The sequence below is a fragment of the Fusarium phalaenopsidis genome (genome assembly GCF_050370095.1).
Source record: "Fusarium phalaenopsidis strain FUZ10S chromosome Unknown contig_32282, whole genome shotgun sequence".
NCBI lineage: Eukaryota > Fungi > Ascomycota > Sordariomycetes > Hypocreales > Nectriaceae > Fusarium > Fusarium phalaenopsidis.
Window position 1 is genome coordinate 714,933 of NW_028145415.1, and position 15,668 is coordinate 730,600.

Here is a 15,668-nt window from a genome sequence, read left to right on the forward strand (position 1 = left end):
CGCGCTCTTTTTTGCCGTCTTTGACGATGGAAGGAATGTCAGCATCCATCATCCATTCGATCCTACAACCGTTTTTAAAGGTCAAACGGAGTTAACGTCAAATAAGACATTTTACAACCGAAACAAACACACACTTCTAGGACTCTCTCTCTTTTCAGTCCTTGCCGAGGCTTCCAACTCCGTCTTCAACACTGTGTACAAGCGTTGCCTCCTTACGCAAACGCAAGCCACTCGCTGCAAAACCAGCCTGTCACGGCCCAAAGGCGCTATGGATCTGCCGCCCGGAAAAGCCTTGCACAGCGCAGGTGGCCACATTCACGCATGTCCAGGTGGCACGACTTTTAACAGCGCATTCATCGCCTGCCAGCCAGCCTCTCGATCAGCTGTGACGAACAGGCAGTGTTTAAACTCTGTTTTTTCTTTCAAGCTGAAAAACAAAGTCGACACGTCTAATCATGTTGAAATGCCTGAGAACTATTGACACTGACCCCATCATGTGATGCATCACTTCCTTGTCGGGCATCAACCCGAGACATCGGAATTCGTACCCAGCAACCGAATTACGAGCACGACACGGCTCCTCGTTCCCGAAAGCTCACCTCGAACCTTGAAAATAGCTTCTCAGCTGGGGCAATTGCTTGCGACCAGCGCGCAGTTAGTCCCATCCAGAACCACGCCAGCCTAGTTCTAGGCAGATCTGACAGGAAACGGCCCCGAGAAAACGGACTTTGCCCTTGTCCGTGTCCGTCGTAGTCAGCAGGCGGTAAGCTTTTTGTCAGTGCGTCGTCATTGGCATGATTTGCCTGATTCACTTCAATCTCGTTTCCGCCGCCTCGGCTTCGGCTTCAACGGCATCCTTGTCGTTCGTTTGTCATGCAAACCATTTTGATACCTAGTTCAACCCCAAAATTTCAGACACAAAAGCCATAAGCCGCTAGTTAAAGCTGCAAGCCCATTAATTCTCCGTGACATGACACCCCCCGGTCAACTGTGCCGTCTCACTCTATCTCCATTTATAACATTCTAGATATCACATCAGCCAGAACAACAAATAGTAAATATAGCGCCAGCATTCGCCGTTTCTGGTAACCTTCCGAGCAATCCGTAAAAAAAAAAAAAAAACGATAGTCGTCGACACTATCTGGTGCTATTGTGCGCCATGTGCATCAAACAACAAGATAGGCAGCAGTCTCACATCACTCATCACACGCCTTTTCGAACTCTTTCAGTATCATCTACGTCGCACTCTTAGTAAATCTCACAGCATTCGTAGCTTCTCAACGTACCTCGAAATTAGAATCCGCCATCGACGAAAACACATGGTTCCTGTCCAACTTCAGTTTGGTCACCCGTGGGCTCTTGATGCCAAAAGCAACTCTCGCAAGGAATCGTGCGTCGTCTCGGACATCAGTCGCGTTCAACACTTCTCGAATTGCTGCTCGGTTCAAAGTCTTGGGTGGCGATGGTGGCAGTTCTATCGCCTTGCCGCTGAGACAGAATGTGCAGTGCCCGCACTTCGTCTTGCCGTCAGGGAGACTCATCCCGAAATGCTCGGCAATCGAAAGACCAAAGCACTTTCGCCCAGTGATGAATTTGATGACCTGCTGGATTCTTTCCAGCGCCTGCTTTTCACGCACTTGCAGACTTGCGTACACCTCATCCGTCAGAGCATCAATCTCGGCATCAATGCTTGGCAGCTCCTTCAGGATCTTGTACTTTTGTTCCACTCCGCCCACGGTGAGTATGATGGCGCCAGAGTCGTTGAGATCGTTGAGAATTTTGACGATTTCCATACGAGAGGTTCCCGTGAGTGAAGCCACTTCAGACGGGTCAATGGTGTGATATTTCTTCGCCTTTCGTGCCTTTTCGAGGATGGCTTTGGCTTCGGGTGACTTGTCGTTCTTAAGACGGGGGAAGTAACTAGGTGTGGCCTCAAACTTGTACGAGCTGTACTCCGGTGTAACTGCCCGAATGAGATTGAATCTCAGTTCCAGTGTGGCATAAATGACGCTCAAGGGACTCTGGCGAATGTCGAATTCCGCCCCTTGATGGTAATGGCTTGCTTTGAACGTGTCGCCTACAGGCTTGGTAACAACCTCGGTATCAAAGATATCCGTGAGAAGGTTGTGCAAAGAGTTGCGGGAAGGCAAGTCTCCTCGCGCAAATGTCTCTTTGATGTAAAAGTCTTCGGGGCAAAGGTAGAGCACGCAGTGACTCTGTTCCCCATCACGGCCAGCTCGGCCAACCTGTTGACAGTATTCTTCGACAGTGTTTGGTAGATCCCAGTGGACAATGTTGCGAATGTCTTCAACCGTTAGTCTAGTTCTGAAGAGTTATGAAAGTGAACCAACCTGACTTGTCAATCCCCATGCCAAAGGCGATCGTCGCAACAACCTGGACTGTGAGATTGGGGAAACAATGTCAAGAGCATATTCGAACTCACAATTTGGATTTTCGAAGCCATGAACTCGTCCTGAATCTTCTTCTTTTCTTCCACCTTCATGCCAGCATGGAAGAAGTGAGAGGGAAACCCGCTCTTGGTTAGTTCATGAGCCAACGCTTCTGCTTGCTGAATAGGCTGTCAGTAAACGAACAGGCACGAGGGTAGGGCTGTACAACCCTCTGAACGGTGACATAGATGAGAGTAGAACCTGAGTGTGTTCTCAAGAACTCGAAAAGAGGCTCGTATTTGTCCTGCTTCGTCGCCATGGCCTTGGCCTCGAGAATCAGGCTAGAGAGGTCAGTTGCTGAATCTCGAGATCTCTTGGTCACAGTACTCACTTTGGACGGTGCATGGATGTCATGAATACTCCCTCCTTTGAAATGTCGAATGCTTCGCAGATATCATCAACAACAGGAGGTGTGGCTGTCGCAGTCAGACAAATGACCCGCTCGGCATGGATCTCCTTGACGAATCGTGCAACTAGGTTGTGTCAGTTCCCAGTTGGCCAACGGGCAGGCAAGACTCCAACCTTTCAAGTAGTCTGGGCGGAAAGAATGTCCCCACTGGGGATCTGTTAGCTATGATGATCAGTATTGCTGGGACAGGTAAACACACCTCTGAGATACAATGGGCTTCATCAACACCAATGAGACGGACACCACCTTTGACACGCTTCATCATCTCGACAAATCCTTCATTATTCAGCCGCTCTGGAGCACAATATAACAGGCGGAGCTTTCCCTCGCGGAGTGAATTGTTGATCTCTTGTAGTTCCTCTCGGGTCTTGGTAGAATCGATACACTCCGCCGCGATGCCCTTCTTTTTGAGCGCGTCGACCTGGTCCTTCATCAAGGCAATGAGGGGTGAAACGACGATGCTGATTCCTGAATCATTGAGGTGCCTCTCGTTTGTTTGGCGATCGAGCTCAGGGAACGCAATTGCGGGTATCTGATGAGGAGTAAGTAGGGGTAGACCAGTGAGACTTTAGAAGAGGCATGGCAATGCTCACCTGGTAGCACAGGGACTTCCCGGCACCTGTTGGAAAGACAACGAGGGCATTCTTGCCGGACAAGATTCGATTGATGGCCGCCTTCTGTTCGTGTCTGAAGGACTTGTGCCCAAAGTTCTCAGCTAAGATCTTTTCAGCGAGACGAAGCCTCGACTGGTCCTCGGTGTTTTCGGACGCGTATCGCGCCTTTTTCGTAGGATTAAAAGCTTCCGTCCCTATTGAGTAGTCTCTTTCATGCTTCACGCCTGGCTTTTGAACAAGCTCTTCCGCGGTAACCCCGTCAAAGAGGTCGTCGCCAGAGTCGAATTCGTCATCGTCAAAAGTACTCATCTCGATGGCACGAAGTGGCGTGGCGACGGTTCTTTTGGGACTCCAAGTTCAACGCGGACTATTGAAGCCTCTCGGGGGGACTCTAGTCAGCCTGAACATAAAGACTGACAATCCGAATCTGACAATGGCACGTAGACGTGGTGTGCCACAGACATGCGTCGTGTCAGGCTTGATGACGAAAAGGTGGAGCCAGGAGCGTGCCTGACGCCAAGTCACGTGGACGCCCCTACTCGACCAGCACGTGACAGGGTGACCAGACTCGAAGCATTCAGACAAGAACCATCCGTTAATAGTGATTTTAGTCTCAGAGTCCATCATTGATATTGCACTTTGTGCCTGTTCTATGAAGTCTCATTGTCAGTTAGCAGCTTTCAGTCATTACTCCCTCGCTCAACCCTCAACTCATAAGGTGGCTTTCCTTGGAGACCCCGAGATTTTTTAGGATAAGTGACGATGAGATAACTATGAGTTTAAGTACCCTAGTAAGAATAAAAGACCAATGCGTTTCTCTTCCTGTTTAAAGTCCTGCTAGGCTCAACCCCTTTCCTTCAAAGCAACGTGGGTACTTCGATATTGTGTTCCCGATTTGACAAATGTTTAAATGGCGTTGAGAAAGGAGGAGCAAGACCTACTCCATCATTTAACTTTTCTTCCTTAGACCTGCAGTTTCGATAGCTATCAGATTCTCAAGTGCCTCTGTCGTATAAGACTTTCGGTTAAGGCATATTTATCGTCTAGCTGCTCTCGCACATCAGAGACAGCTCTCAAGCTTCTCTCGGAGAGCACAAGTCATGCAGCCTCTCTCAAGGCTGTTCCACCCTACGGCACATTCCCCAGTTGAATACGGCCAGTGGTAAAACCCTCCTCCACACGCGATAAAGAAGGGAAGTCATAGAAGCTCAGGGAGGTCGCGTCATTGTGAGAGTGACTGCGGGGGTGGCGTTGCGAGCTTTGATGCATAAAACCGCAAGGCACCTTGTCAGCAGATTTCCTGCAATAGTCTATGAACGTCTCGACTGATAATTTTGAAGGCATTGCTGAGGATGTCTTCACGACAATCATAGCGACCCTGCGAGGCTTCTAAAAGACATGGCCGGCACCTTCGACCTCAATACCTACAGATGCACCTACCTTCCAAGCACTCTCTGGAGGGTAGCCCATCCTGAATCCCAAGCTCGGAAAGATCCAGTCACGGGAGATGTTGTTGCACAAGATAGAACCCGCGCGATCTCCGACGAATTGAGTCTAAAGCAAGCGGCGGAGAGACACTTCGATTGGAGTAACCAACAACCCAGCTGTTTCCTCTCGGTCTTCAGTTCCTACACACATGCCCGAAGATGGGCAAATCAACGCGAACGGACGCATGACCTTAGCTCTATAGGTGAGGTCTATATCCAAGAGATTGATACGACAAAGCTGCCAGCCGATACGTATGTCTTCGATGCAGTCTCTCTCGCCGCCAGACTGCGCACTAGCCACCAATATTCAAGTGACGAATTTATCTTCTTCCATCGCATTCCAGGTCGATCTCTTCGTCGCACACGGAGCCCGGGAGAGATTGAAGAACAAGGTACACACGGTATTGGAAATAAAGATGCTTCACTGACGTACACACAGAGGAAGAAGCTCGTCGCATTGCCGCTCGTCCATTTAACCCAGACTATCACTACGTCTCCGACCTCTACGGGTGGTATGATACTGATGAGGAGTGCGAGGAGCGCAACCGCGCGGATGATCTAGTGAAAATGCTTGAGGGAGATTGGAACTGGTAGAGACAGGCTTGATGGTTAATAAACCCAAATCTGTATGGTGAGGGACCTCCGTGCTGTTTGCGAACCGTGCCTCCATGGCCTTTCCTATTGCCGAAGCATTTGCAAGAGTTACTTCTGTGCCTAATGGCCGTGAGTTAAGTTCATTGTCTCATAAATCCTCTAGCCTTCTGGGTCACGTTTACTGCGCGAGATGGCTTGCCCTTGTGACGACAGTGAATATAGGGAACAACTAATTCACTCAGACCTCTTCAAAAATTACATTACAAGGCACTCGGGTCTCGGTCCGTTTAGTCAATTGGGGTGCGATTGGGGTTTATAGACGTGCCTCCAGCTCGTAGCATCGACTCTTCTCTTGGAGAAGCCTACCCTATACCAGCTGTTCGCAAGATTAGACCTGATCCATTTTGCTCAGTGACCTTCACATGACGTGGTGAATTCACCCATACAACTATATTTTCAAATGCACAACTACTTTGAAGCTCACCGGGTATTGTTTAGTTTCACATTTGCTCGTACTCCGGGTCTGTGAAGGCTAGCCGATTTTCCGTTGATTGGGGGTTGGTCTTATCTTTGGTATTTCCCACCTCTTTGCTTTTACCCCATTTAAATAGGTCTCAATGTCTATTGTAGATAGCCTACTATTAACTGCAGGAAAAACAGAAATTCTCTTAAACGATCATCTATCACTGGGTTGAAACGGAAGATGCCGCGCGTAAAATGAAATGTGATTGAGAAAGGCGGCAGGAGAGGATAGCCTAGAATTGAACCGAGTACATCATGTTAGGGGTTAAGAGAAATAAAACAATAGTAGATGCACTAACAGAACTCATGGAAAGGTGAGAATTTGCTGTAAAGAGCAAGAATGGTTGACATCTTGCTTTCCATATGGGCATTCAACAGACCCTTCGACCAAGATTGGGCTACAGGGGCACACCTCGATCTCCACAACATATACCCACGATATCAGCTGATAAGCAAGGCTCGAATGGATTGCCTTTCTCGGTGACGATCAAATGTGGTCCATGCATTCACATTGAAAAGCTTGACCAGACACCGGTAGGTAATCGATGATCAATCTGTTCTAGACTCTTGGTAGGGCTGGAGCCGCGCTCTGATTCCTAGACCTGATGGCCTCCTCTGCAAATCTGTCAAATGGGCGTCGTATGCCTTGGGTGTCTTGACGACATGTTCACACTTCCGAAATTTTTCCATGCTGATTATCACAGACCAGCTGTTCTTCTAGAGTTGCCGACTTGATCAGGACCATGGATCTGTTACTGGCGGAAGAATCAGATCCCACCAATAGAGGCTGGCTTTTGAGTCAGGGGCTCCATCCAATCACTTATCGCGTCTATGTCTCATCAAGCCACAGGAGTTCGACTCAATCAAACGGGACATCCCGAACCAATCCAACACCAAGCTATCGAGACGCTGTGACCATGTCCACGTGTCGGTCAAGTGTCACAATAAGTCTAAAACGCCATGGGTAGTCGCCATTTTGTCTGCCGATGTCGCCGGCGCGAAGCCCCTGTCGGCAGAGTCTTTTTCCTCATCAGCTGCCAGCTGATACTATCAGACTGTTCGAAGTGCTCTGTAGCATAGTTCTAGATCTCGCTTCGACCGAATATCGTCATGCGCCTTGAAAAGACAGAGCCTGGAGCTGAGAAGGTCTGCGGCCTCCAGGGGCTGGACCGCGTCCCGGCAGTCTGTCACGGTAGTGTACCCGAACTCAGGAGCCTTATCATGACGCCAGGGCCGTTAGGTTTGCAACCGCTATCTCAAAGTCGTCGTCATCTGTGAGATTTAATTGGCCTCGGTCCAAAGAATAGAGCCATTCTGGTGAGGGCGTTCAGCTTCTAGTCATCAAGCCTACACCCAATCTGGAATCCATCGCCGCGCCGTCAACGCCTGGCCAGATTTTCCCGGGACTTACAGTTCGTACGGCCGAGACTTGGCACTTTCGGCTCTCAGGTCCGTGTTGACTCGGCTCGGTTCATGTCTCATTCGCCCGTTCCCTGTGCAAGAACTTTCAGGCGGGGTTGGTGAAATCGATAGTTTCGTTTTTAGCTGTCGTCGCTTCCTTTTTTACCTTACAGACTCTCACCGGGAGAACCGAGATCTCGAACGTCAGAGGCGACAATTCAGGTGGAGAGCTGAACTTTGGGGGTAGGCGTGATGCATGGGGAGATTCGTAAGCTTTCAAGATAATAGATGATCATTATCTCCCCCCATTAACCGTGGGTCGCTGTCTACGTCGCTGTCGCTTTCCGTTTCTCTTTTCTTTCGTGTTGGATCGAATCAACACGGACAACGTCAGGTTACTGACCATCGGCAAACCATGGCCAGACTGTCTTGGCTACTGCTCCCGCTGCTCTGCGGGAGCGGCCTTGCAAAAGAAGGTTCCGTTGTTCCTGATTTCGTTCACTCTTCGTCCAGCCATTCCGCTCGTTTCACTTCCCCTACTTTCGTTCTTGACGCTCCTTTGGATACTCATCTTGCCCCTGACACCCTCCCCTTTGTTGATACCAATCTGTTCCCTCGAGAGGCCGATGCACCTCATTGGCTACGAGATGACCCGTCCGATCGGGTCGAGAAGCGAGAGGTCGATACTGTTACATCGACCTCCACTGCCATCAACCCACTCCTCAGGGGATGTAGGCCACGGCTGAACAGGCTCTCATCCTCTGATTCGTCATTCACCACGGCTACCTCGACTCTCTCGTCGGATACTCAACAAACCCAATCGACAATCGCATCCACCACGACTCAATCTTCGTCGGATGTCGATCAATCCACCACGCAAACTTCACAAGCTTCTGATACATCGCTTACTGTTGGCGACACCACTTCAACGGAGCCGACGAGCAGTCAGACATCCTCCTTCGAATTACCATCCTCAACGACCTCGACTGAAGCTGTGACTTCTCTCTCAGCATCGACAGAGTCTAGCGTTGATACTGCCTCAAGCTGGACTGCGACCGCTCAAACCTCGACTGAAACTACCGATGCCAACACATCCACAACTTCAGGATCAGTTTCTGAGGAGAGCAGCACGACACTGACCAGCGAGACTGGTGCTACAACCTCGTCCCAGTCGGAAACCCTCTCAACTGGCTCCACTACGGACCAATCCTCTTCAGTCGGGACCACCACCACCACCACCCAGGAGTCATCCAGCGAGACCAGCGCCACGGAATCAGCCTCTGAGACTAGTTCAACACAATCTCTCGTGTCGTCTAGCACAGAGTCAACCCAGTCGGAAACGTCATTGTCAACGGACCTCCTCTCTACCACATCCACCTTCCCTACATCTTCTGGCCAGACCACTTCAGAGAGTGTTGTTCCAACATCGACTGACTCCCATCTAGTGCTTACAGTCGCCACCGACGGAAGCGGAGACTTCACCGCCATCAATGAGGCCATCAAGACTGCCCAAGCGAGCGGATACCCCACTGTCACCGTCCTTGCTGGCACCTACACCGAGAACGTGGTGATTGCTGCTACGCCTACTGTCACTGTTATTGGAGAGGTTTCCAAGAAGCGTGACTACACCTCCAACAGCGTCGTCATCGACAATGGTGGCAATGACAACTCGACCTTGTCCTTTTCAGTAGCCAACAACGCTGGTACGACTTGGAAGAACATCAAGTTCTCCAACTCGCAGGCTGGAGGCACCGGAGGAGCAGTCTTTCTTCGCGGTTCCAAGAATGCATTCTACGGCTGTCAGTTCGTCGCTGCTGGCATTGCCGCCATCACGGGCAGCTGGTCATCCGCCATTGTGGCCGACTCGTACATTGAGGCCCAGGACAAGGTCATCTACAACACCCCGTCTCTCTACATTTACGGATCCACCATCACGGCCACTAAGAGCAACGGAATTCTGGTGTACAACAAGGGTGGCCTGGTCGGCTCAACCATGTACAACTCCACCATTGTCTTTGACACGTCCAGCATCATCCAGAAGAGCGGACTTACCAACACCAAGGTCTACCTCGCTGCCGCCAACGGAGACGGTTCGGTTGTTGTTTACCGAGACTCGAGCCTGGCTGGTTACTTGGCTGCTACTGGTGTCTACGTTGACTCCAAGACGCAGTCATCTGCCAACAAATACATTGAGTTCGGAACTACCGGTGATGGTAGCTACCCGAACCATGTTACCGATCGGGAGAAGTATATCTCTTGGGTTACCAAGGTTGATGAGCTTGCACCTTATGACATCTCTGTCTTCTTCAAGAACGTCAACCCTAGCGTTGCTGCCTCCAACACTGACTGGATCGACTCTGGTGTCCTAGCTGCCATCAAGGCTAGCAATGCCAAGGATGTTTCTACACCGGAAACGACCTCATCCACCAGCATTGAGACAACATCAACGACCGCCGTTGAATCAACCTCATCAACTGCTGAGTCTACTACTGCGTCATCCGAGGCCGCTACGACCTCTACTACCGAGAGCCATGAGACTTCAACCACTGAGGCGACATCATCAGCTGGGGCTACAACTTCGACTTCCGCGTGTGCTTTGCCCTCATCCGTGCCAAGCACGGCGGTTGTTGTTGGCCCTGAAGGCAACAAGTGTGCGTCTTACAACAGCATCGCCTCAGCTGCGGCTGCTCTCCCCAATGATGCCACCACTCAGTACATCTACGTCCTGGCTGGCACCTATAACGAGAAGGTTTCCATCTCTCGCACTGGCGCCACCATCATCCGTGGCCAGAGTACCGATGGCTCCTCATCCAAGAACAACCGCGTTACCATCTCTGCAAAGAACGGTGTTCTTTCAAGCAACGGTGGCTCCTCTGGAACTGCTACCTTCTCTGCCAACAAGTATGAAGCCAAGCTGGTGTCGTTTTATAACATCAACTTTGAGAACTCGTTTGATGCCGCCACCAACTACGTCGCTCTGGCCGTCTACGCCAAGGGTACCAAGGTGGCTTTCTACGGCTGCAACATTGCGTCGTCTCAAGGAACTCTGTACCTCGATTACGGCAACTTCTTCTTCAGTCACTCTCGCATTGAGGGAACAACAGACTTTGTCTGGGGACAGGGCGCTGGTTACATCTACAACTCTGTCATAGTGACCAAGGGAACGACTACCAGCCAGACGATTGCAGCTCACAAGTTCCAAAGCTCATACGGTGGATCTCGCCTGGTGTTTGATCTCTGTGCCGTTGTGCCTTCTGATAGCTCGGTCCCCGAAGGATATACCTACCTGGGCCGAGACTACAGCACCAAGTCCAATGTTGCTTTTGTCAACTCGTATCTCGATGGCCACATTGCATCTGCTGGATGGAAGATTTCGTCGCCTTCCACCTTCACTGGTTCGTTCGTTGAGGGAAACAACACAGGACCAGGATATGACTCCTCGGCTCGTGCTTCGGCTGTCACTATTACAGATGATACGTCCTCCTACAAGGTCGCCAGCATTCTTGGAGATGACTCTTGGCTTGACAAGGATGCTATCGCGCCATTTGCTGGCTGGCCCAAGTCTGTATATGGATCGGAAGATGTTTCCAGCACCACCACTTCTGCCGCCACTTCTGCTTCCGAGACAGCTTCCGAGACAGCTTCCAGTACCTCAAGCGCGTCCATCGCTGGATCAACCTTGACTGTTGCCCCTTCGCCAACTGGAAATGAATTCTCGACTGTCGCCTCTGCCGTTGCTGCTATCCCCAACGATGGCGAAGATTACACCATCTACATCAAGGCTGGATCTTACAACGAGCAGCTTACCCTCACGCGAACCAGCGGTCACATTACGCTCCGTGGTGAGACAAGCTTTGAGAACGACTTTACCCAGAACAGGGTTCTCATCTGGTTCAGTCTGGGCTACTCGACCAGCGCCTCCAGGAACGAGGAGACTCCCATCATCTTCTGGAAGAATACACAGAACGCAGGACTTTCACTGTACAACCTCAACTTCACCAACACCTACCCCCAGACAAGTAGCACGGCAGCTTTGGCTGGTGACTTCTTTGGCACCAACATGGCGGCCTATGGCTGTGCATTCAAGGGTTTCCAGGATACTCTCCTTGTGAACCAGGGTGTGCAGGTCTTTAGCAACAGCTACATCGAGGGTAGTGTCGATTTCATCTGGGGTTACAGCAAGGCCTACTTCCACCAGTGCTACATTGCTTCCAACACACCAAACGCCTACATCACTGCTCAGAACCGCAAGACCTCATCTTGGGCTGGTGGCTTCATCTTTGACACTTGCTTGGTCACCTACACTGATAGCTACGGCTCCTCTTTTGGATCGACCTCTCTTGGTCGCCCCTGGTCGCAGTATGCGCTTGTCGTCTACAAGAACTCGTACCTCGACAAGCACATTTCCGCTGCTGGCTGGGCGGTGTGGTCATCTAGCACCCCTCAGACTTCAGATGTCCTCTTTGGCGAGTTCAACAACACTGGTCCCGGAAACTGGACTTCGTCTCGTGCAAGCTTTGCAAAGGAGCTTACTGAGTCTGAGGTCGCGCCCTATTCTCTGGGCTCATTCATTGGTAGCACCAGCTGGCTCGACATGAAGGCGTACAACTACGCTCCCAGCTATACCATTGGCGACTCGACTTCATCTTCAACCACGACTCCGACTGAGACAGCATCCTCATTCCCTTTCCATCTCACCGATGGCACTGCTCCTCCCAAGGACGCTGTCATTGTCTCAGTGAATGGTGAGAAGGAGGGCTCTTACTCGAGTGTGACGGATGCCCTGGCTAGCCTTCCCAAGGATTCAACAGATCAAGTCATCTTCGTTTATCCCGGTACTTATGAGGAACAAGTCCCCGCCATCAATCGACCTGGATCTGTCACCATCATTGGATACACCGAGACCGAGCCTGGCAAGACCTACAGCAGCAACCAAGTCACCATCACACAAGCCAAGGGTCTCTCTGTTGCGGGCACCATTCCTGCTGGTCGAAGCAACGCCGATACCGCCACCATCGCGACTGCAAGCACCAAGATTGCCTTCTACAACGTCAAGTTCATCAACACAGACAACCTGGACGGCTCCACTCCCAGCTACGTTGCTCTAGCCGCCAGTGTCTACGGCAACAAGATTGGTTTCTACGGCTGCTCTTTCGTCGGCTGGCAAGATACTCTTCTCAACGGCGCTACAGATGGTTACCAGTACTACGAGAGCTGCTACATTGAGGGTGCCATTGACTTTATCTGGGGTTACAGCAAGGCTTACTTCAAGGGATGTACCCTTGCAGCCAAACGAGCCAAGTCAGCCATCACTGCCCAGAGCCGAAAGAGCGACGCGGCCATCGGAGGTTACATCTTTGACCAGTGTCTCTTCACCGAAGCTGCCTCGGCCACTGTTGATCTTCAGGGACAGGTCTACCTTGGACGACCTTACTCTGCGTATGCCTTGGTGGTGGTCAAGAACAGTTATCTGGACAGCATCATTCAGCCTGCCGGTTGGAAGATCTGGTCTACTACTGATCCTCGAACTGACCACATCACTTTTGCTGAGTATGCCAACGAGGGTCCTGGTAGCTGGGAGAAGAACACGGCTGCTCGAGAGGGCTTTGGATATGCCACGCTTCTGACCAGCGACTCATACTCCCTCACATCCGTCATGGACAGCACTGACTGGATCGACAAGACCTTCTGGGACTCAATTACCACGCCTCAGCCAGCCACCACGGTTGAACCCACCCCTGGCAGCACCGTATACAGTGGCACAACCCCCCCTGCTGGCGCGTACATCGTCTCGAAGGATGCCATTGACGGAGTCACTACCTATGCGACCATTCAGGAAGCCATCAACGCTCTTCCCGCCTCCAGCAAGATCACTCCCACTGTCTTCATCTACCCTGGCACATACACGGAACAGATTGTCCTCGCGAGAGCCGGAACAACCATCTTCCTTGGATACTCCGAGTCGCCTGATGACTACTCCAAGAACCAGGTTACAATCACCTATGACAAGGGTATCGACACTCAGGCTGACGCCTCCAACTCGGATTCTGCTACCTTCTATGCCACTGGCAACTATTTCCAGGCTGTCAACATCAACTTCAAGAACACTTTCGGCACGACCAGCAAGTAAGTGGCTCTTCTCTTTCTCTCGAGATCAATGACTGACTTTCTCGTAGCTATGCCAGTCTTGGCTTCGGTGTCAAGAGCAGCAAGTATGCCTCGCTCTATGGCTGCCAGGTCTATGGCAACCAGGATGCTCTCCTCATCAACGGCTTCTTCTTTGCCTACAACTCGTACTTCGAGGGTAACATCGACATGATCTGGGGCTCTGGAGCGGGCTACTTCCTCAAGTCGACCATCTCACCCAACCGGAACGGTATCGCCTTGACTGCCCACAAGAGAACGGACACCACTACGCCCGCTGGTTTCGTCTTTGACCAGTGCACAATCACTCCTGCCAACGGTGCCTCGTACTCGACCATTTACCTTGGTCGACCATGGAACCAGTATGCTCGTGTCGCCTACGTCGAGTCCGACCTCGGCTCCTGTATCCCTGCTGTTGGATGGGATGACTGGACGAACGCCGACCCCAGAACCGGCAATGTCATCTTTGGAGAGTATGAAAACACTGGTGCTGGATCTTCCACCAGCAAGCGTGCCTCGTTTGCCAAGCAATTGTCTGGCGAGGATGCTGCTCAGTTCGAGTTGGGCACTTTCTTCGCTGCGACGGCCTGGATTAACTCGACTCTCGTGTCCGCCACACCCTTCGTTGCAGGCGCTGTCCCTACTGGAACGTCAAGTTATACTACCGTCTACACCACCCAAACAGTCACCTCGTCTCAGACACTCTTCGCCACCGTCACAGCCTCTGACAAGACTGTCACCAGCAAGTCTACCTCTGTCATCGATGTCGGAACCACCATCACGCCTGATCCTACGACCAAGACGACTGTGGAGAAGACAACGATCACGCAGACCTCCAAGACAACCGAGGCTGATGAGCTCATCACCTCCAAGACGACCAAGACTGTTGATGTCGGCGCCACCATCACCCCTGACCCTGTCACCAAGACTTCAACTAATGTCATTGAGTCGACTATCACGTCTTGGGTCACCACCACTGCCAAGGCTGTGACGACAACCGTGACAACCACCGGCGCCACTGTGACTCCCAAGTCAGTTACGTCCAAGGAGACTGTCTTGACCACTACTTTTGCCACCAAGACGTCAACCCCCAAGGCTGTCACTGTTTCCAGCACCAAGACTGTCACATCTGGAACTGGTGGTGTCACGACCACCTCGTTGAAGGCGACTACCGTCTACTCGACAGTTGTGACCACCTCGACTGAGACCACGAGCAAGAAGACCACAATTACTTGCATTCCGACCAACAAGCGTCGTGATCTGGATGGTCTTGTGGCTGTGGCAACGATCAAGCCCAGAGCTGCGGTCGTCTATGGTAACCCGTCCATCGATCTTGCTGCCGGTCTTACACACCGCGACTTCATTGAGCTCCAAGTCCGCGCTGCTGGTCTGGTTACAGTTACGTCGACAGTTGTTACTACCTATACGACTAACGTCAAGACGTCGACTGCGACTGTCCCCGGAAGCACCACCACGACGCTGAGCATCACGACCAAGACGACAGGAAAGACGTCTACACTCAAGCCTGTCACTGTCTCGGAAACGACCACCTCTGTGGCCACCAAGTACACCACAGTTACGATCCCTGGCTCTAGCTCGACCACCACGATTGTCACGACTCAGACGACTGGAAAGACCACGACTCTCAAGGCTTCCACCACCACTGTTGTGCAAGATTCCACCTCCGTCGTCACCGTCAAGAAGACAACTACCCTCCCCGCCAAGACTGTGACCGCCTACAAGACGGCGACCACCACGCTCGCGACAGGAACTGTCAAGGTCACGACCACAAGCACTGCCAAGAAGACGTCCACCATCACACTTCCCGCCGAGACAGTCACGAGCTGGTCTACCGTCAAGACCACACTAACTCCTTCGAGTACGGTGACCTTGAGGAGCACAGTCTCCAAGACTACGACATCGACGGTGAAGGCGACGACGACCAAGTGGGTGACTTCGACAAGCAAGGGTGCTGCTGCTTGTACCAATTAGGAAAGAAAGTAGATTAATCTTCGTCACTTGTTTCTATAGTTAAGAAGCAAACTTT

The 15,668-nt window shown here is 51.5% G+C and overlaps 2 protein-coding genes across 2 annotated transcripts; one reads left to right on the forward strand and one right to left on the reverse strand.

Moving 5' to 3' along the window:
* Positions 1-1,196: 1,196 nt before the first annotated feature.
* On the reverse strand, positions 1,197-3,782 carry LRP88_01996 (P-loop containing nucleoside triphosphate hydrolase protein; the record flags this gene model as incomplete). Its single annotated transcript, XM_083238667.1, has 8 exons — positions 1,197-1,235; positions 1,287-2,246; positions 2,444-2,569; positions 2,635-2,731; positions 2,782-2,923; positions 2,973-3,006; positions 3,059-3,391; positions 3,453-3,782. The coding sequence occupies 8 exons, from the start codon at positions 3,780-3,782 to the stop codon at positions 1,197-1,199; spliced, it is 2,061 nt and encodes a 686-aa protein (XP_083105775.1).
* A 4,110-nt stretch (positions 3,783-7,892) lies between these two features.
* On the forward strand, positions 7,893-15,613 carry LRP88_01997 (pectin lyase fold/virulence factor; the record flags this gene model as incomplete). The annotated part of the gene is made up of 3 exons (XM_083238668.1): positions 7,893-8,208; positions 8,488-13,603; positions 13,654-15,613. The coding sequence occupies 3 exons, from the start codon at positions 7,893-7,895 to the stop codon at positions 15,611-15,613; spliced, it is 7,392 nt and encodes a 2,463-aa protein (XP_083105776.1).
* Positions 15,614-15,668: the final 55 nt, after the last annotated feature.